A 19,633-nucleotide genomic window follows, 5' to 3' on the forward strand; every position below is an offset into this window, starting at 1 on the left:
CACATCATGTCTGTTTAAAGCCAGAAGGCATCACCTGTTGATATGACACCTAAAGGGCGAGGAGCATCAAGTTTGTAAAATGTATGAGAAGTAGTCAAGTAGGGCTGCACGATTACACAAAAAATGTCTTATTTTGCTTTAAAGCAACTTTCGTATGCTTCTTCCTGGAAAGACAGTTGACAAGGACTTTCTTGACAGAAGTTAATAGAAAGACTGAAAATAATCCATCAAGTCCCATTAACGCAGTTTAGTGGATGAGTTGAAGCACTAGCACAAAGGTCATGACGCGGTGTCTCACTACGACCACTTGGTGGCGCCACATTTCCTAGAAAGCGCAGCTGCCAACCTGCTGGTGATTGTTGAAATTTGTTTTATACCTCCACAAATGTGGCTAGCTTAGTCACGTGTGTGCATAACATGGCGGGGGATATTGTGCTATACGACCCAAACGAACAATTCATTGAAAATATCCTGAGCTTCTTTCCTCGTTTATACAATTAGGAGGATCACAATCGATTTACGTGGACATTGATATATCTTTGTCTGAGACATGACGTCACGGTCTACACGTGCCACTAAAGAAGACAGGCAGGTCTGAACCTTGAAGTGGGTTCCTACGGATTTGACAATTCAAAACTCCATATACTTTTTCCCAGACTCACTGCAACACTTAAGTGATGAACTGAATACTTTTCCAGACCTTCAAATTTAGAAAACCAAATTCCATGCTTCCGTACGAGCCCTAAAGTATAACCGTGAAGTCACCCTCTGTCATTTGTCTTAAGAATGGAGAAAAGTATGAAAAAAGTATGCTCCTCCTGGTCATATTCCCGCCCCCTCCAAGTGTGCTGACTAACAAACAAATGTCTTCCTTGGCGGAGGTATGGGCCATTAAGAGAGGTTCTGGTTCGACTGAGCTCTGCACTTTTGGACTCCAGCAGACTGAGTCAGCAACGCGCGTGCGTGTGAAGCCACGCGCATATATGGAAAGCTTTTACGCACCGCGTTGCTGCGTGCACGCTACCACGCACGGGGATGGGCTGATTGCTCACTCCATCTGAGCAGGAGGACATTTGGACCTGGATGACACCACAGACATCACACTGATGGAGAACCTCTGAGGGAGACTCCTCAGAACCAAAGAACCTTCCGTCCAGACCCAAACGCACAACTTTTTTTTTTGTTTTAACCATGGCTATCAACACCGACGCTTCCTTCGCCAGCAGCGCCCTGGTCCAGAGAGACGCGTCCAACCCGGGCGACTTCCAGGACACGGAGAAGCTGCTGAGCGTCGGTACCGTCGAACCGGGCGGCCAGAGCAACGTCAAGACCTCCGAATCGCTCGACCTGCGGGGCAGCGTTCGCTCCCTGGACGCCGAGCAGAACGGACACAGGTCGCCGCTCAAGTCCGGCTCGGTGGGCCAGCTGGCGGCCGCACCCAGGTCCTTATCCCGCCTCAGCTTGGCCTCCCCCATCCCGCCCGGGTCGGTACCGCCCAGCTACCTGTGGCTGGCAGTGCTGTCGTGCCTCTGCCCCGGCGTGCCCCTTAACGTGTGCGCGCTGTGGTACGCCAGCGTGGTGAGTTCGCAAGTTTTGCTGTGCGCACGGGGATGTGTGCGTCTGACTGGGCGCGTGCACTGACACCTGCTCTCGTGTTTCCCGCCAGTCGAGGTCGGTGCTCAACAATGGCGATGTGGAGGCAGCCCGGAAGTACGGACGGGTGTCACTTCTGCTCAGCTGCTTGGCCATGCTGTTGGGCGTGGCCGTCATTATCTTCATCGTCTTCACTATAGGTACGGACTGACACGACCGCTTGGGTGAGGGGGGCGCATCACCTAACCATTGTGTGTGTGTGTGCGTGTGTGTGTGTGTGTGTGTGCGTGTGTATAGAGCTCCAGCAGTGACGTCACAGCAGCCTGTGGACTTCATCAAGACTACTTTGCACAAGTCAAGGAAGACATTGAAAAAGCACAAACTGATGAAGAAAATCCAAAAACACATTGGAGAGGTTCTGTCTGGCTCCGCTTGACCCAAAATAGCCCTTAAGGTCAGAATCAGAGGAGGGAGGGGCTGCACTCACACATGTCAATTAGAGATGTACACACACACACACAGACACACACACGCACGCACGCACACAAACAGCTGGGATGAACAACAAGATGGTTCTCTTGGTACCATCTGACAGGCGTGACTTCTTTTGAGGATTTCCTGCAAGTTTTTTCCCTCCAAAAATGGCCGACTGCAGTGTGAACTTGTTATTTTTTGTTTTTGTTTTGTTTTTGTGGCCGCCAAAAAGACTAACCGGGTTCTGGTCCGGACTGCACAGAGCCGGCCCGATATCTGAAGCTGTTTGCGATGACCTATACTGCAAGACAATTCCCTTTGACCTTTCTATGTTTGTACTGTATGACTGGTTTACCGTGCCATACGTTTGTTTGCATGTGAAATAAACTTGAATGAGCATGATGACCATCAGCCACTTCCATCATCTTAACAACATCTAACATCTGTCCAATAAATCGCCATGGCATGAGTAGGTACTTTGTTTCTAGGTAGAATTGGTGAGAAAACAGGAGGGTGGGTGAAGATGTCCATGACTCCGCACACAACCAGAAAGTCCCGCCATCTTACGCCAATAGATTTTCAGATGAACGAGTTGATGGGAGGAAAGCTTTCTTGCTAGCAACAAGAGATTCAGGATAACACTAAAAGTGTTTAAAGAGATACATGTAAAACTAAAGTATAGAAAAGTCAGGAAACAAAACAATGTCAGGAAGTGATAAAATAACTAATAAATTAACCCAATAAAATGATTCAAACACAATAAATGACATTAAAGCTGAGAGAATGAAGAGACTTGTTTGCGAGCAGAAGAAAAGAGCAGCACTTTCCTGACTGACTTCACTGGAGAGAAAAAAAAATCAATAATGTTTTATTCTTGCATCCTGCCCCCTCCCTCGCTTTCTCCTTCCATCTATGCTTACTCCCCACCCTCCTTCCCAACCTCAACACACCCACCCTTCCTCTCTCCATCCATCCATTTTCTTATGTAGGAAACATCTTCGTCTTTGTTCATCATTGTTCTTGTCTTTGTGAAATGATTTCATCATATTGGCTTGGGTGTATAAAGTTGTCTTTATTAAAGAGCACATCGCTAATGACATGTCTACAAATGTATGACACAGTAATAATATGACGCGTTGCAGCCACTGACCTGACTTATGTGGAGACGTTTGTGGAGACTTTGGAGCATCCGTCCTTTCCTCCTGCTTTGCAGTGTCACATGATCAGTGCTGTAGGAGACGGGAGACCCAAAACTTTAGAGAGGCACCAACTACTTTGCTACATTTTGCTATTCCACACTATTAGCATAGGATCATGTGGATGGAGTGACTTGTATTCACACTAGGCCAATCGCACTCATCTAAATCATGCTACGTTTGGCTAGTGTGAGCGAACCGATTTGCGCCCATGCACGGCATTCGTCCCCTCTTTTGAGGTGAGGTGGGCCAGAGCCCGGCATGATTTTATGCACATGCATGTGCATTGTAGCAGAGTCAAAAAATGACTACAATGCCATTGTTCCTCGCAGGTTATTAATGATAACCACCACAATTCATAACATAAATAAAATTAACTCAAAACAATCAGCACGCTTGCTCACCTGTGACTACATTTGTGTATGAAAAATAAAGTCACTTAATTCATGCGATCATTCCTCTCGTAAGCAATTACTGACAGCGGCCACCCGGCACCATTGGCCTGGTCTGAGTATACCTTTGTAATGACACATTGATGACTTCAACTTCCATTTCCTTCAAAATATATATACAAATATGTGATTTGTCTTCACATCTGCAGTTGCCACCAAAAAACAAGCATCCCTCGAGTCTTCGCCAACAAACTGATGACTCCTCACCGATTCCGGACTTCCTGCATTAAGGCTTTTAAGCGATTAGCGCTGCTTAAACCCGCAATTCTGCCCTCCATCTCTTATTTACACCACCTCCTCCTCCCCGTTCGGACCAATCATCTGTTCACCACGCCGCGGTGTCACTCGCTGGCGTTCACGGAGTCGCCTCAGTGGTGTTTGTGATCAATCATTAATCAATGCCTCAGTGGATGAGACAGGCCACATGTAAACACTCTTCTGTGCTCAGCCTAAGCCAGCGTCCTGTGGTTTGATTTACTGGAGGAGGCACTTAGAGGCAAGCAGACCCCCAGAGAGGGGAGAGAAGGAGGAGGTGGAGGGGGCGGCGGCAGAGAGAGCAGCCTCCAATTACAGGCTGAAACATTTAAGAGGTGGTGGGTCTAGAATGTTCCCCCTCTACTGGTCAAGCAGAGAACTGCACAAATCAGGAGAAGACGGGAACAATAAATATTCAGGAGGGAAAGACTTGAGACACGTAATACCAATTTAATCCTCAAGGGGCTGTGTTGAGTCACTGCTGTGTGAAGCACTGTCAATCAAGGACAGTAAATGGATACGACTGTAAGCGTCCTTAATATGCCTTGTGCGGGTTTGGCCGCCATGATGGTAAGCAGAATCCAGACATGTGAACATGTGTGACACCTGCAGTACCTTTGATTTTTTAGGTATTTATTTGTTTACATAACAATATATCCATTGTGTTCAGTAAATAATATTTCATTATATTTCATCAAAATGTACACTGTTGTGCACTTGGCCCCGCCCAAGTGCTCCATTTACCGTCATGGCGGACTTGCTGCCCCACGGTGTACTACACTCTGTTACATGCATTTGCGGCTGAGTCAACAGTCCTATTCATTTGGAGTTTTTGCTGTCAATCACTTTAAATGTCCACTGAAAGCTAAGAAACATATTATAGCGAGCAATTACAAAGAGACAGGGTGAGTGCCATTGGAGCTGTAGAGGTAACAGTAACCGTTATTGTAAATGTTGATATTGAAATTGAAGACGGTGTTTGCCCTGTGAACAAGTAGTATACAGGAAATGAGGAAATTTAATAAAGCCGTCCTGTCCCAGCCTTTACAGTCCACATTGCCATGATGCAGTTTTTTTTGGAGGTGCATGTCAAGCTACACAGGAGCGTTTGGAGAAGTCGGGGGGCGTAGTGTATGCTTACACCAGGATCATTATCTCAGCTTAACTTGAAATAACGGCAGCTGAGGAGCAACTCATAAAAATGGAAAATAGGGAAGAACAAGATGCAGGTAAACATTGTGATCGTCATTTCCGGTAACGATAGTAGTGGATTTGGGACAGCACTACACTGTTAAAATTAATGCACTTATAAACTAAAGTACACAGTGTGCTTGTTGAAGTGTACTGACAGAAATATTCAATTTGTGACACAGCTAAGACATTTAACAATCACTGGGAAAACAAATTAAATGACTTACTACTTTGTGAACAGATGACAGCAGATCTTCTGAACAAGTAACATTTAGTTTTGTGCAGTTCTTCAATGTGATCCTGGAAGGAAACAGATCCAAGATGAGACATGACACACAATCTAGTAATAATGTTCACTTACGATCAATACTGTCAGAGAGCTGTCCATTTAACAATATTTTATTATTCTGCTTGTACAACTCTACTGTATCACTGTTTCCAATATTTTGACTCTCTAAGGTAGTTACATTAGGTTAGAAAATGCCAAAACTTGCGAAGACACTCAAATAAACCTCTAGTGTCACTAAATGAGGTTAAAAAAATGACTCAACTCAAAGTACAAAAGCATTTATATTACTGCTAACCAGTGCTTTAAGACATTCAGCGTTTAAAACAACAGTTCATTTGAGAAAAACTTTTCTTTATTGTTTATTATTTTTATTAAACAATGCCGGGCCAGAAGCAAACACCAGACAGTGATGACAACTTGAGCGCCAGGGTGACAACTTGGGCTAAAAAAATCTAACCTGTTAGTTCCAAGCGTTTTAAAATAACTCTACACAACGCAAAATGTATTTTTAGAGTCAAACCAACTGGTGTACATCGGTAAAATATATGAATGTTTAAAATTGTCACTTTCGCCTCACTTACCTAGCCAAAAGTTGCCGGGGGAAGCCATGTTTGCTGACGTCACAGTCACCAAGCGCCGCAAACTGTCGCGATTCTACTTTTTTACGGTCTTTACACCAAAACAGCACATCGCGACCTCCAGTGGTCACTTGCCGTAGCACATTTAGTGAATGTATCTACAATATGTGTAACATGTAGAAGACTTTATACTTAAACTTTATATAAAGGACTTTCTATACTTCTATATTCTATACTAGTGAATATTTATTGTCTTAATACTTTGCCAAATGTTGCTCTTTTTACACATTTCTAAGGATTGCCATAAAAAAACGACTTTATCCTTTGTTGTTAATTAACTTCTCTGTGAAAGTGAAATATTGTTGAAGCCTGCCCAAAGGTACGGTTGACCGTAACCTTTGGCCCTTGTGTCATGTGATGTGCAAAAGACAAGATGAAAGCGAGCCTGCTGACATTGAGAGTGTTTGCTTGTCTTTATTGAACAGTAGAAGTCAGTTGGAGGTCACAGTAAAAACTTGGATTCTGTCTTCCTGTCCTTACATTTCTTTCATGATGTTTCTTTAAAAATACAAAAGTGCTGTGGACAACAGCAAAGCACCTGAAGTGCAGCCCGGGGTCCCGCTTAGACCAGTCGGACCCATGGAGCCAGAGAGATGGAGGAAAAAAAGGCGGTGAAGGAGTCTGAAGCTGATGACCCCTCAGTGTTGGATCCTCCTGATGGACTGGATTTGGGGGGTCTGAGCTTGAGAGCCAAACTCACGATAAGACTTGTATTCTCCTCCACGACAGTCCGACTCCACGATGTACTGCTGGCCTCTGTAGCCTGGATACTGGTAGCACACAAAGCTGCAAAAGCAACACGTTTGATGAGGAGGGACTTATATATGTATTTTTTCACACTAACAGCCACAAGAGGGTGGTGGACTTACGCTCCGCTCTGGATTTGCATGGATCCAACCTGGTTGTTCAACCAGCCCATGGCCTGCAGGGAGGGGTAGTCGTCACACAGCTCAAACTGGCGGCCCATCATGTTCTCCATCTCGTAGATGGTCATACGAGCATCTTTGTGGTTCTGGAAGAAGAAAAGGAGCTTGAAAGAAAGTTAGAGCACGAGTCGGTAGAGTGAAGTGAACTAACAGCGCAGCAGACGGGCCTGAAGGAGATCATCCTCTCGATGCGGTAAGAGTTGCTTCCGCTGTAGGCCTCAAAGCGAGGATAGTCTCCTTTCTCGAGGATGAACTGCTGGCCGCAGAAGCTGGAATGCTCGTAGCCGACCCAGCTGCAGAGCAGACAAAGCCCACGTTAGTGAAAAACCATTGGGGAGAGCCTGCTCATGAGGAGTCCAATGGCATTTGAGAGGAATACATACGCGCCGCACTCCACCTTGAGGGAGCGGATGTTGTCCATGCCACATTCCATGATGTTCTGGCAGCTGGCAGTGAACTCCATGCGCTTGCCCTGGAAGTGCTCCTGGTCGTACACCGTGATCTGAACACACAGGAGTAGAATTGGTCGAATGCAATTGGACAGCGCAAAGTACCAAAAATGCTAAGGCTATCTATATCCATGTCATCATGCCGTCATGCCGTATAGATACTGGAAACACTAAATGCTAACTTAGCATGTTATCGTCGACTAAAAGTACCAAAAAGTCTTATGGCAGTTCTCTAGTGTCGTTATGCCATGTGGATTTATACAGTGACTAATTAAAACTAATAATCATATTAAAAAAAATACGGATGTCTGATATTGGCTTTTTAACCGAAAACCGATATGCTGATATTGTCCAAACCTCAAGTTCCGATACCAATATCAGCTGATACCGATATGTGTAACATGACATATCTCCGGTGGTGGAATGAACACATACAGAATGTGTTGTATCCAGAATTCCGAAATTGCATTTTTATGCTGATATGTCCGATAATTATCAGTATGGAGCCCAATTCCAATTTTGAATTATCGAAACTATCCGACATCCCGAAATAAAAAAATATTTTTCCAATGAACTGTATTCTAAATTAATTTCTGTGTGAATACACTAATTTTTTTTTACATTTTTAAAGTAAAAATCACAGATTTCCTGATCAAATACAAACCTAATAGTTTAGCGAGCCAAGCACTCAACGCTCAATGAGTGCACTGAGGCGGGCCGTGGCGCCTGCCAGTTTGTGTTAGTCAACATGTCGGCAATAATATATCCATCCATTCATCAATTTTCTATGCCGCTTATCCTCACAAGTGTCGCGGGTATGCTGGAGCCTATCCCAACTGTCTTAGGGCGAGAGGCGGGGTACACCCTGGACTGGTGGCCAGCCAATCACAGGGCACATATGGAAGATTCCATACCCAAGCTCACCAGGACGTGATCAGACTTTTACAGCAGAGCTGTTTCCTTGTAGAAACATTCTTTTTTTTTTTTACCAAAATGAAATATTCTCTTCTATTTCGTGTTATTCTCTTAATGGCCAACAAATGGCCAATTAACATGAAAAAAGTCATGACCTTCACCACACATCATTATGTTTGTGATCATTTCCAACGATTGGCAGGTGATGAGTCCAGTGGGACAAACTCACCTTCCACGGGCCCATGGGGGAGGGGTTGGTCATGGCCATCTTGTACCTGTGGAGGATGGTGACAAATGTTACTCAATGAATCAAAGTACTGTGTGATTCTGCCTCTCAGGTTTGGTCCAGCATGAACTTTGACCTTCTGCTGTTTGTCCGTGGTCGACCTACCAAAGTGCTGCTCCACGTGTCGCAGGGTTCCACTGATGGGACTGCTGCAAGGGTGTGCTCCAGGCTTTATAAGCACCCTGTGTCGGTGGGGTTTGGGGGGGGGCACCCAGCAGGGGCAGACTGGCCGGTACTCATGTCAGCACTTTGCTTTGGACCTGGTCGTTTTGTTGTGCGGCACAGAGGGGTTAACACACACACATTACAAAACAAAGTTACTTCTGTAGCACACACACAAACCCATGACCACAAGGGGGCGTGGCTAATCTTGAATTATATTTTGTGTTACAGTCATTTGTGATACAACACACATTACACTTGCTCAAGCAAAACTTGTGTGTGTGTGTGTGTGTGTGTGCATATGTGCTGATGCTAGCGCCTCTCAGACGTGACAAAGAGACATGCAAACTCAGCAGGCTGACGTGTAACCTCTCTCTCTCTCACACATACACACGTACATGCACACACACACACACACACACACATCTTCAAAACAAAGCTCACCTAAAAAACTCTCGAGGGCACACAGTGTCACACGCATACACATACAAAGAACAGTTAGAGGCGAGATGCTAACAGCTCGAACATGGTCAAGAATGGGTAGAGTGGATACTTGGTTACTGTGTGCGTCGGTTAGTGTCTTTTTTGGTCAACGTCAAGTGTAAAATATGGCCTGCGTCTTGTCGCATTATTAATATACCGCATCAGTCCAGATGTGTTATTATGTATTTTAATGAGATATGTCCGATAATCATCAGCTCATTATCAGCATAAAAATGTGATAAAAATCAGTCAGTATCTGATTTTTTTATTTTTTTCCTAGATCATTCATTTATTCATTCATTCATTTTCTACCGCTTATCCTCACTACGGTTGCCGGGGTGCTGGAGCCTATCCCAACTGTCTTCGAGCGAGAGGTGGGGTACACCCTGGACTGGTCGACAGCCCATCACAGTTTTCCAGATCATGAAAACCGATATTTCAAAAATGTTAATTCCACCACAGAAGATATGTCATTATACACATATCGGCATCTGTATCAGAAATTGAGAGTTGGACAATATATATCGGTATTTGTCAAAAAAAGCCAATATAGGACACCCCTAGTTTGACTATATTTCTATCACAAATATCCTTGTTAGCATAGCTGACTAACAAAATGGCATGGCATTATGATGGCATCAGCAGTTCAAACAAAACAATTCTTGATGCATATAACTGAGGAACGAAAGGGATAATTATGTTCAACTGACAATGAAGACATGTCTGTTCCCAAAGACAAGATGTGGCAGTGGGACACCACATGGACACCAGACACAGAGCGGGATGGACTCATGACCCTCTTCCAAGCCTTACTCCACCTGTTCTTAGTTCCGGTTTTGGAAGTGATGGACATCTGGAATTTGTCGTTGGACATGGGGGCTAACACCATCAGCTGTGCGACTGGGAACGCACAGCTCACTCCTCCTTCTCCTGCTTCAGGCCAGGCCGGCGACAAGTCACCTCCTGCTTCGCCTTCATGCCAGACAGATGAACCACTTCTGCTTGTCCTTCCTTCTTTCCTGTCAGACCGATGACAAGTCGCTTCCTGCTTCTGCTCCACACCTGGCCTGGTTGCTTGCGGCTTCTGCTCCACACCAGACCAGGCCAATTCCCATCCGGTTCCTGCCATCGTCATCAGTTTCTTCCCTGGCTAAAATCCCTAAGCAAGCCGAAGAACCTCACCTGCTCCATGGTGGCAGTGGTGAATGTCCTGTGGCTGCTCTGCCAGGCTCTCTCACCTGGCCGTACCCTGTGGGTTCCGGCCTGAAAACCGCCGCCTGTCCGCCCTCCACCCACCCAGTGTGGCTTCAGACTTGGGAACATCTGAGACTGTCCCTAAAGGGGGGTACTTTCATGCTCTGTGTGACAGGTCGGACCGAAGTGATGAGATCCAAACTGCACATGTGCTGAGTGCCATGTGAGCAAGGCGCCAGGGAAAAGGCGGCATATGGGCATCTCATAATGACCTTAATGAACTTACCATGGGGGTATTTCATTCAATGCACGGTGGGAACAGCCGTCCATAGTGTTCCAACTGGTGTGTGGTATACATTATCACCCATCTTCTTCCTCCAAAAGGCTCTGGCTTCTGATGGGTTAACCCAAATCTGCCGCCTCTTTTTCAAATGCATTTCTCACGCTGCACTCATGCACGTCGCTGCCACGCACAGTGAGGCAGATGCACACGTTGCGCATCATCTGCGGACACACATCTGAATGTAAGGAGGGCGGGAGGAGGAGAGAGACAGTCTCACACAGGAGGAGGAGGAGGATGCGAGGCAGCAGCCAGGAGCCGCCGAGCTCCAAGGAGAGCGATGCAGACAGAAGCCCCAAGCCCAGCATGAAGGTGAGGAGGGCGGAAGAGGAGCTGCTGGCTTCCTCGGTCATCACGGTGGAGGACGTGCTGGGCTTGGACAACATCACCCACAGTGAGTCCGACTGCATGTGTGCATGTGTGTGTGTGTGTGAGTCACATCAACGCCAATGATGTCATCACAGTGTCCCCGCCGTTATGTAAGACATACAGCTGCAGACTCAACATCGAACGTTGAACGTGTGTGCGTGCGTGTGTGCGACTGTGTGGTCGGGACACTCATGGGGGGTGACAAGTGTGTTACAGCATGAACACAACATGAAGTCCACATCACTAGTGATGACTGCAATTGTTGACATAGTCTGCTATGTGTGTGTGTGTGTGTGTGTGTGTGTGTCCAATGTAGGTCAATATATGTTAAGCTAAAACTGCTTTGTGCTTTGGGTGACAAAGCATATTAGAAATTAGCCTAATTAATAATTCATTCATTTTATTTACAGAATATGCTCAGGGCCAATATAAACGGGGGCCAAAAATGCCCCCCCTCCCGTGGGCTGCACTTTGGACACCCCTATTACGAGGCTAAAAATAAAGCAGATACATGTCGTTGTGTGTGAGGTCAATATGTGTCTCTGTCAGTGGACTTCCTTCTTTCTGTCTCGCTGCTGGAGGCAGCATCACCACGACAGCCTGTGTACGCACTTGGATCACCGTGGCAACATGAGATGACATGGGATCCTCATTAAGACCTGGTCCGCAGCATGAAGAAGACACTCATCATTGTTCTGAGCATCACTGGATTGAGATGGACACGCTGGCCTCTCATCAGCCCACAGAGCTCACTGAAGACATCATGATGCACCTCCTGGATGATGCAGTTCTCCTGATTGTCAAGGAAGAGGAGAATCGGGCCTGGTCTGTTCAGGCTGATCAGAACTTGGTAATAGTAAGCCCACCATGGATGTTGGGCTGCAGCTTCAGTGAGACCAGCAGGAAAGAGCCACTAATAAGCCGTGACAGTGGCTGTGAGGGCGGGAAGGATTAGCGGAGTAAAAATAACCCCTGTGTTTTTTCGTGAGGAAGATGTTCCAGAGGCTCTATCCACATGGGCTGAAGGCAAACAGCACTTGATGACTGTTTGGAACATAGGACTATATTCATAGGATGTTCCTAATCAATAAAACAATCATCAATAACAATGTGTTGTGACTTGTCAGACTACCTCTGCGGCCCCGAGCACAACATCTACAACATCGACTTCACCAGGTTCAAGATCCGAGACATGGAGACCGGCACGGTGCTGTTTGAGATCACCAAGCCGCCCTCTACAGGCCAGTCCACGCACTGCATTTTCCCATCTTTAAAGGGGACCTACCATTTCAGATTTATGCATATACAGTGGGACTTTGGTTAGCATCATCAGAATTCATTCCAGAAGGTTTGACTTAAACCGAAACATTCTCCTAACGAAATGTGCAGACACCACTTTTGTGTTTTGTGATGAGTTAATTGAGTTAATTGTTAATTGTGATGAGACTTGTGGCATAACTACGTTAGTTAGTTAGCAAATAAATGAGAGTCACCTGCGCGTGATGTCATAGATGGGCGACAGAGCCCATTCCAGTTTCCTTTGTCAAGGACGTTTTGTGATAGAAATACATGAAGAACACATTTGGAGTGAATTAATAACGTTCCAAAATGCACCATATTGTATCGTAACCACAACATGCTAACCAAGATAAAATGTTCCCCACCGAGATCCAATAACATTGTTAAAGCAACTGAAACGAGCAAGACAGGCCTTCGTTTGGTCATGTGACATGTCCACTAAAAGACAGTGTTCTCCCTCAGATAAAAGCGGCGAGAAGAAAGACGTGGATCCAAACGCGGGCCGCTTTGTGCGGTACCACTTCACCCCTGCCTTCCTGCGACTGCGGCAGGTCGGCGCAACGTAAGTGTCAGCACTAACGACGCAACGGTTCAACTTCCTGTCCGTGGCCCTCTCATCACTTCCTGTCTCGCCCTCCAGCGTGGAGTTCACCGTAGGCGAGGAGCCCATCCAACACTTCCGCATGATCGAGCGCCACTACTTTAGAGAGAAGCTGCTCAAGAGCTTTGACTTTGAGTTTGGCTTCTGCATGCCCGGCAGCAAGAACACCTGCGAGCACATTTACAACTTCCCACCTCTTTCTGACGACGTCAGTGAGTGCACACACACACACACACACACACACACAGAAAGGGATGTCATCAATACATGTGTTATGCTGTTGTAATGTGTGTGTGTGTGTTCCCAGTCCAGGACATGATCCTGCATCCATATGAGACCCAATCAGACAGCTTCTACTTTGTGGACAATAAGCTGGTGATGCACAACAAGGCTGACTACTCCTACAATGGAGGCACGTAGGCCGGGAGGAGGCAGGACATTGTCTCCCTCCTCTCATGTGTGGCTGAGATGGTTCTGATCAACGAGGACCAACCAGGAAGTACAAAAAAGCTATGATGATGATGATGATTACGAACGATACTTCCTGGTCTTTCATTTTCATCCACCGTGTGTGTGTGTGTGTGTGTGTGTACGTGTGCGCCTCATGTCACTTTGTACTGGAATAAAATAAGTCATAAAAGATTTATAATCGTCTAATAAAACTTTTATGTCAAAAGAAAAAATGTCAATGAAAATGTTTATTTGTCACATGACATGTGTCTAAAGACAGAGACACTGTGCAATAGAAAACTAACTACTAACTTAAACGTACTTTATGAATAAAGTTATTTTGCGAATGATGAAAGCAGCAAAAATAAAGATTGAATTTTGGAAATAATGTGTAACTGTTTTTTTTTTTAACCCAACATATTTTTTTCTTGTTTGTTTGTGTGGCCACTTGTCAGGCAGAATTGACAGGGCTCCATGTCTTTCAATCATTGCTCTGTATGAAATAGAAAATACACTCAACAAAACTATGAACTATATGTACTGTACACGAGGCCCATTTTGTCAAAGATTGTTGACAAATCTGTTTCCATCTGTGAGCACTTCTCCCTTGCTGAGATAGTCCACCTCACAGGTGTGGCTTATCAAGATGCTGATTAGAGAGCGTGATTATTGCTCAGGCTGGCTACAATAAAAGGTCGCTACATAATGTGCAGTTTTACTGTATCCAGGGATTTTGGAGGTTCAGTGAGCCAGTCATTTATATTTTTGTTGAGGTTTAGTAAAAAAAAACCAAAAAACATACAGACAGAGTCACTGTCTTACTGTCCATTTGTCAGTCGTCCTGTCCGTCCTGCAGTGTGTCTTCAGCTAAGGCAGAGAGACGTTGGCCCACTGAGGAAAGGTGCCCATGTCAAACATGGCAAAGCCCCATGTGTTGATGCCTATGTTGATGGTTAGAATTCCAATGATGTTCAGCATGAAGCCAGCTTTGACCTGCAAGGACAGGAAGTTGCTGCATCACAACATCCTGCTTGAGTTTGACTTGTCACTGAAAAGCCATAATCTGTTTGTTGTTCATGCGTGGCTCACCATGTCCATGACTTTGAGGTTTCCAAAGGAGAAAGCGATAGCGTTGGGGGCGCTGGCCACAGGCAGCATGAAGGCGAGCGAGGCGGCGATGGTGCAGGGCAGCATCACGTACAGCGGGTGGATCTTGATGGTGATGGCCTGTCAAGAAACTTACGTCAGCCACAAGTCGGACCTCTGCTCGGCACGGGAGTCTCACCATGGAGGCCAGGATGGGCAGGAAGAGCGTGGTGGTGGCAACGTTGCTGGAACATTCCGTGAACGTTGCCACCAACAGGGAGAGCAGCAGAGCGATGGCGTAGGCGGGGATCTTCTCCAGGGGCGCCAAACTCTCGCCGAGCCAGGTGGAGAGACCTGACACCTGTCAGACAAACGTCTTATGGTCGAGAAGACTACTGATGTTGACCTCCATCACATACGTAGCTGATGTAAAAATACAGTAGTTATTGAGTAACTAATGACCAAGGCATCACCTCACTTCCTGTGGCCAGCGCGTAGCCTCCTCCGAGCAGCAGCACGATGTTCCATGGCATCCGCTTGTGGACCATCTGCCAGTTGAGGAGCGTGGCGGGAGCCTTAATGGCCTTACCTGCAAGAATGCACATGATGTTTGAAGCTGGCACCGTGATTGGTCAGCAGCTCACGCATCACCTGTGTCGTCCCAGCCGTAGCTGCCCCACCGCGGCAACCGCGAGGGAATGATGAAGAAGAGCAGAGACATGAAGACGGCGACAGTCCCGTCTGACACAAAGCTGACGCACACATAAACATGAGCAATGACTTCATGAAGAACGTTGAACATCCAATACAAGAGTTTGTAGTGATTTAGTCACATTACAGGCCAAGGAATGCAATGACCCGAATCAACCAGCTGAGGGAGCTGTGGTGACTAAAGCTTACGGTTTGTTCCTTCACGTGCTTAAAACGACCCAAACAAGCAAGAAGGCGGTTCTGGTGGTTCTACTCACTTCATGTTGAAGAGCACGGTGGCCCAGCCGTCGATGAAGCCAGGGTCTCTGGTGAACCACAGGAGGACCAGCAGGACAAAGACGGTAAGCACTGCCCCCTCTGCGAACTTCATCCTGCCCAACTTCCTGTACTCCTCCTTCATGACAGCGTAGGCCTCCCGGTCTCGCTCGCTTGATGCGCCGCAACCAAACGTATGCCGAAGGCTGAATGCGTAAGATGCACGTGATAGGTGGAACATGTGGAGAACTTTTGGGCCGAGTCAAGATGTGTTTTCTTACTTGAAGCCCAGGAACATGAACTGCAGCCAGATCCAGGACAGAACCAACATCAGAACCATGTTGGGGAAGGCGAAACCGAACCAGCTGGCGAAGTTGATGGCATTGTTGTTACCGGGAAAGAGCCTGCAGACCAGCAAGGACACAGGTTTTGAGTTCAGGAACACAAGGTTCTGTTTGTCGGGTATGAGTGTCCTACTTGTCAATTTGACCCTTGAGGATGAGGTTGGGTGTGGTTCCGGTCAGCGTGGCGGTGCCTCCGATGTTGGCCGAGTAACAAACACAGAGACTCATTCCTTTGGAGAGCCGCTCATAATCCTCCTCCGCCAACGTCCTGCTGGTCTCCTGCTGTGGTTCTTGTCCTGTTGATAAGAGGAACCTTTTGTTCACAAAAAGAACATCAAGAAAGCCTCTCATAAGACTTCATGTCTATTTACCCATGGCATCGTCCTGCGTGGCGTCCGGACGCTTCTCCTCTGTCACTTCCTGCTTTGGTGCTGAGGTCTCCAGCTCAAAGGCATTGTTGTCTTCAGCCCGCAGGTCATGGCGCTCAGCCCGAAGCTCGGTGGCCCTCAGCTGCAGCAGCACGGCGTGGGAGATGGGCAGCATCATGGCGGTAGTGGCCGTGTTGCTGATCCACATGGAAAGGAAGGACGTCACCATCATGAAGCCCATCATCAGCCTGAGAAAGAGGAGCACATGAGAACTAATGCTTTGAGAAGGAGAAGGAGAAGGAGGAGGAGCTTCATCCAAGGGAGGTTCTTACAGCGCTGGACGGACGCCCACCAGCAGCAGAACGCGGAGAGCGATGCGCTTGTGAAGGTTCCACTGCTCCACCGCGATGGCTACCAGCATTCCACCAATGAAGAGCATGTTGGTGTCCTTCAGGTATTCGATGCTCACCTGCAACAACACAGTATCGCAGCATGAAAACGAGTTAATATGAGCTAGCTAACAATGCACGTCATTGGGATACACCTATTTCGACTATGAAGCCCTTTAAAAAAAACGTTGCATGGTGTGATATCCATGCTGAGATCATGCATTAACACGTACCCTGATCATAACATGTACTGGATTGAAGTAAAACACTACTCAAACTTCTTTCAGAGTATTGATACACATACTTAGGCTAGTTCAGCGACCACACTTACAATGTCCACTCACATTGAGATGGCTGTGTCTTCCAGCACAAGACGTGTGCTCCAGTCCTCACGTAAAAAAAGCATCTCGTTGTGTCTTTGGAGCAAAATTGCGAGCTAGGTATCCACTCTCTGGTATCTGCAAGGCGTCGTGTTGGTCAGCCAGATATAAATAGTCCTTCATGTTAGCTGCTACCATAATAGTATTGTTGTAGCTTGGTAAATATACTAGCCAGTTATGTAAATGGATCACTGTTGGGGTCGTTTTTGGGAGGGCTATAGTCAACATAGGTATTTCCCATGACGTCCATTGTGAGCCAGCTCATATTAACTTGTTTTCTCGTGCTACAATGCTCGGAAAAAAGAAAGAAATATGTTTTCATGTTTCACATAAGGATTGGGAATGATGGGGAAAAATCAGTTAAAGCGCAGTTCCCCTTTAACTTCTTTTTACACTTGTATGGCCGTTACCTGTCCAGCCGGCATGATGCCCATCATGGGGAAGAGAACCACCGGCAACATGGCTGTTACTGCCAGGGGCAAACACTCGGTGCACCAATACAGCGCCATCAGGAGGACGGCGTAGCCGCAACGTGCCTCCTGCACACACACACAGTTTAAATGGCCATCATAACACTTTCGACAAGTAGATAGCAGTCACCTTTGGCCATAAACACACATTACATTTTATTACTGCTCTTTTAACACTAAACTTTACATTCACACACCAAGAACACCGCCGCTTGTCCCACCCTTTACTAATGGGTATATGTACTCTGCGTGTGTGTGTGTGTGTGTGTGTGTGTGTGTTGGGGCGGGGTCTAGGTGGGTGCAGCTTGTGCGAGATGTCAATAAAGTTGTAAATAGTAACTAGTATAAATGTGACGAATGAAACAATCTCTAACGGTCGACAGTGAAAGCTTACGCGATGACATCACTTCTTCAAAACATTGCCTTGTTGCGATAAAAGAGCTATAACACAATTCTTACCCTGAGCTGCCCCAAAGCCCATCGGGTTGGATTAGCACCAAGTGGTACACAAACAGGAAATCATGTTTTTTTTACCTTAATATATTTTTCAGCATAATTGTTCGATTTATTCGATTCTAAATATAACGAAATAGCACATACTGTATATATACGATTGAGTCTTCATTGTCATTGTGCTCTCCTGATTGGCTGGCATAAGTCACATGATTGTCTTGTCAAAGCTAAGAACATGAGAGAAACATTAGAAAAAAGAGAGCAGGCTCACCGATGTGGCGCTGACAAGGGGAAGGGGCAGGAGGGCGAGCGGCGCCCCCACCGTGATGATGTAGTTGCGGTGATACCACAACCACCTGGCGCAGCCTCCCATGATGACGACCTCCACGGGTGAAGGAGGTGAACAAAGTCAAGGAGACAAAGTGAGGAGACTTTTATACGAAAGCTGGCATCAAACATTAACTCATCACTGCGGGGCGGGGGTGACAGTGAGAAGGAGGGACATCAGGCCAATAGGTCGTCTATATGGTTATTAGATTCTATTTATATACAATATGATACAAATGTACAAAACTACATGGAATTTGACAAAATACCAGTTGAACCATTTAAAAAGTGGACAAAATGTGATTTTTTTTTTGCCTAATTCATGATTCCTTATGTTATGCATGTTTGCCACACTTACAGTAAATGTTTCAGATCATCAAACAAATATTAGTCAATGCCATTTCTGAAACGTTGGGACTCCAGCAAACCACAGTGAGAGCCATTTTCCACAAATGGCAATAACCTAACGGAACAGTTTTGAACCTTCCCAGGAGTGGCTGGCCGACCAAAATGACCCCATGAGCGCAGCGAGGACTCATCCAAGAGGTCACAAAAGACCCCCACAACAACATCCACAGAGCTGCACGCCCTACTTACCTCAGTTAAGGTCAGTGTTCATGACTCCACCATGACAAAGACACCGGGGGAAAAAAGAGTTCCAAGACCAAAACCACTGCTGAACAAAAGGAACATTAAGGCTCGTCTCAACTTTGCCAGAAAAAATCTTGATGATCCCCAACAATCCCCAAAATACTCAGTAGTCTGACAAAACAAAGGTGTGTGTCTCATTACATCCGGTGTAAAAGTACCAACGCATTTCAGAAATACAATATCATACCAAGAGTAAAATATGGTGGTGGTAGTGTGATGGTCTGAGGTTGTTTTGCTGCTTCAGGACCTGGAATGGAACCATCAATTCGGCTTTCTACCAAAAAATGCTAAAGGAGAATCTGTTCCTGACCTCAAGCTGAACCACAGACCACAGAGCCTTTTTCCAAAGGTCTTGGGGATCATCAAGATGTTTTCTGGCAATACTTTGATACTAATCAAAAGCACCATGGTAACTTAGGCTAAACTCATAACCTAGTGTAGATTTTCATCTTAAAATCGGATATGAAAGTGCTGCTGTTTCGCTGTTTAACTCATTCGGAGATGGTGCCACTTATGGAGAAGGGAGTGGGAGTGGGAGGAAGAATAATTCAAGCAGCAATACAAGGGGAGTGGGTACTTTGGCGGAAGTAGAATAATATGACATCAAACGGGTATTGAGCACAAAGCCGAGACTTGA

At 46.1% G+C, this 19,633-nt stretch overlaps 4 protein-coding genes and 1 long non-coding RNA gene across 6 annotated transcripts; 2 read left to right on the top strand and 3 right to left on the bottom strand.

The window, feature by feature from the left end:
* Window positions 1-892: 892 nt before the first annotated feature.
* LOC131138585 (trafficking regulator of GLUT4 1-like) lies at window positions 893-3,054 on the top strand. Its single transcript, XM_058087627.2, has 3 exons — window positions 893-1,578; window positions 1,667-1,793; window positions 1,891-3,054. Exons 1-3 carry the CDS (start codon window positions 1,192-1,194, stop codon window positions 1,902-1,904), a joined length of 528 nt encoding a protein of 175 aa, XP_057943610.1. The 5' UTR covers window positions 893-1,191; the 3' UTR covers window positions 1,905-3,054.
* On the bottom strand, window positions 3,033-6,076 carry LOC144894587 (uncharacterized). Its single transcript, XR_013625228.1, has 3 exons — window positions 6,032-6,076; window positions 5,389-5,461; window positions 3,033-3,296 (listed from the first exon to the last, which is right to left on the bottom strand). It is a non-coding gene; the product is annotated as an uncharacterized LOC144894587 (long non-coding RNA).
* Window positions 6,077-6,477: 401 nt separating this feature from the next.
* LOC131138584 (beta-crystallin A1-like) lies at window positions 6,478-8,887 on the bottom strand. The gene is made up of 6 exons (XM_058087626.2): window positions 8,770-8,887; window positions 8,608-8,653; window positions 7,398-7,516; window positions 7,166-7,307; window positions 6,958-7,100; window positions 6,478-6,874 (listed from the first exon to the last, which is right to left on the bottom strand). The coding sequence occupies exons 2-6, from the start codon at window positions 8,644-8,646 to the stop codon at window positions 6,727-6,729; spliced, it is 591 nt and encodes a 196-aa protein (XP_057943609.1). The 5' UTR covers window positions 8,647-8,653; window positions 8,770-8,887; the 3' UTR covers window positions 6,478-6,726.
* A 2,148-nt stretch (window positions 8,888-11,035) lies between these two features.
* On the top strand, window positions 11,036-13,951 carry LOC131138150 (protein unc-119 homolog A-like). Of its 2 annotated transcripts, none has more exons than XM_078787901.1 (5): window positions 11,036-11,237; window positions 12,340-12,453; window positions 12,974-13,073; window positions 13,152-13,320; window positions 13,420-13,951. In XM_078787901.1, exons 1-5 carry the CDS (start codon window positions 11,081-11,083, stop codon window positions 13,429-13,431), a joined length of 552 nt encoding a protein of 183 aa, XP_078644027.1. In that variant the 5' UTR covers window positions 11,036-11,080; the 3' UTR covers window positions 13,432-13,951. The 2 variants fall into 2 exon arrangements, with proteins under 2 accessions (XP_078644027.1, XP_057942815.1); XM_058086832.2 differs by having other exon boundaries at window positions 11,040-11,237; window positions 13,152-13,324.
* LOC131138149 (solute carrier family 13 member 2-like) lies at window positions 13,693-19,413 on the bottom strand. Its single transcript, XM_058086830.2, has 12 exons — window positions 18,290-19,413; window positions 17,506-17,634; window positions 16,659-16,795; window positions 16,330-16,574; window positions 16,092-16,254; window positions 15,896-16,018; window positions 15,617-15,820; window positions 15,300-15,400; window positions 15,122-15,237; window positions 14,848-15,009; window positions 14,652-14,789; window positions 13,693-14,555 (listed from the first exon to the last, which is right to left on the bottom strand). Exons 1-12 carry the CDS (start codon window positions 18,389-18,391, stop codon window positions 14,430-14,432), a joined length of 1,746 nt encoding a protein of 581 aa, XP_057942813.2. The 5' UTR covers window positions 18,392-19,413; the 3' UTR covers window positions 13,693-14,429.
* Between the last annotated feature and the right edge of the window lie 220 nt (window positions 19,414-19,633).

The sequence above is a fragment of the Doryrhamphus excisus genome, linkage group LG21 (assembly GCF_037039965.1).
Source record: "Doryrhamphus excisus strain RoL-2023G ecotype Guam linkage group LG21, RoL_Dexc_Guam_v1.1, whole genome shotgun sequence".
Taxonomy (NCBI): Eukaryota; Metazoa; Chordata; class Actinopteri; order Syngnathiformes; family Syngnathidae; genus Doryrhamphus; species Doryrhamphus excisus.

Excerpts from the sequence above, each read along its gene's own strand:
- LOC131138585 (XM_058087627.2), top strand. The coding sequence starts at position 1,192 with ATGGCTATCAACACCGACGCTTCCTTCGCCAGCAGCGCCCTGGTCCAG. Across the intron at positions 1,579-1,666 it reads CGCTGTGGTACGCCAGCGTG|TCGAGGTCGGTGCTCAACAA; the intron begins GTGAGTTCGCAA and ends GTTTCCCGCCAG.
- LOC131138150 (XM_058086832.2), top strand. The coding sequence starts at position 11,081 with ATGCGAGGCAGCAGCCAGGAGCCGCCGAGCTCCAAGGAGAGCGATGCA. Across the intron at positions 11,238-12,339 it reads CTTGGACAACATCACCCACA|ACTACCTCTGCGGCCCCGAG; the intron begins GTGAGTCCGACT and ends GTGACTTGTCAG. Across the intron at positions 12,454-12,973 it reads CACCAAGCCGCCCTCTACAG|ATAAAAGCGGCGAGAAGAAA; the intron begins GCCAGTCCACGC and ends GTTCTCCCTCAG.
- LOC131138149 (XM_058086830.2), bottom strand. The coding sequence starts at position 18,391 with ATGGGAGGCTGCGCCAGGTGGTTGTGGTATCACCGCAACTACATCATC. Across the intron at positions 17,635-18,289 it reads CCCTTGTCAGCGCCACATCG|GAGGCACGTTGCGGCTACGC; the intron begins GTGAGCCTGCTC and ends GTGTGTGTGCAG. Across the intron at positions 15,010-15,121 it reads CGCTGGCCACAGGAAGTGAG|GTGTCAGGTCTCTCCACCTG; the intron begins GTGATGCCTTGG and ends TTTGTCTGACAG.
- LOC131138584 (XM_058087626.2), bottom strand. The coding sequence starts at position 8,646 with ATGGCCATGACCAACCCCTCCCCCATGGGCCCGTGGAAG. Across the intron at positions 7,101-7,165 it reads TCAGGCCCGTCTGCTGCGCT|AACCACAAAGATGCTCGTAT; the intron begins GTTAGTTCACTT and ends TTCTTCTTCCAG. Across the intron at positions 6,875-6,957 it reads ATGCAAATCCAGAGCGGAGC|CTTTGTGTGCTACCAGTATC; the intron begins GTAAGTCCACCA and ends TTGCTTTTGCAG.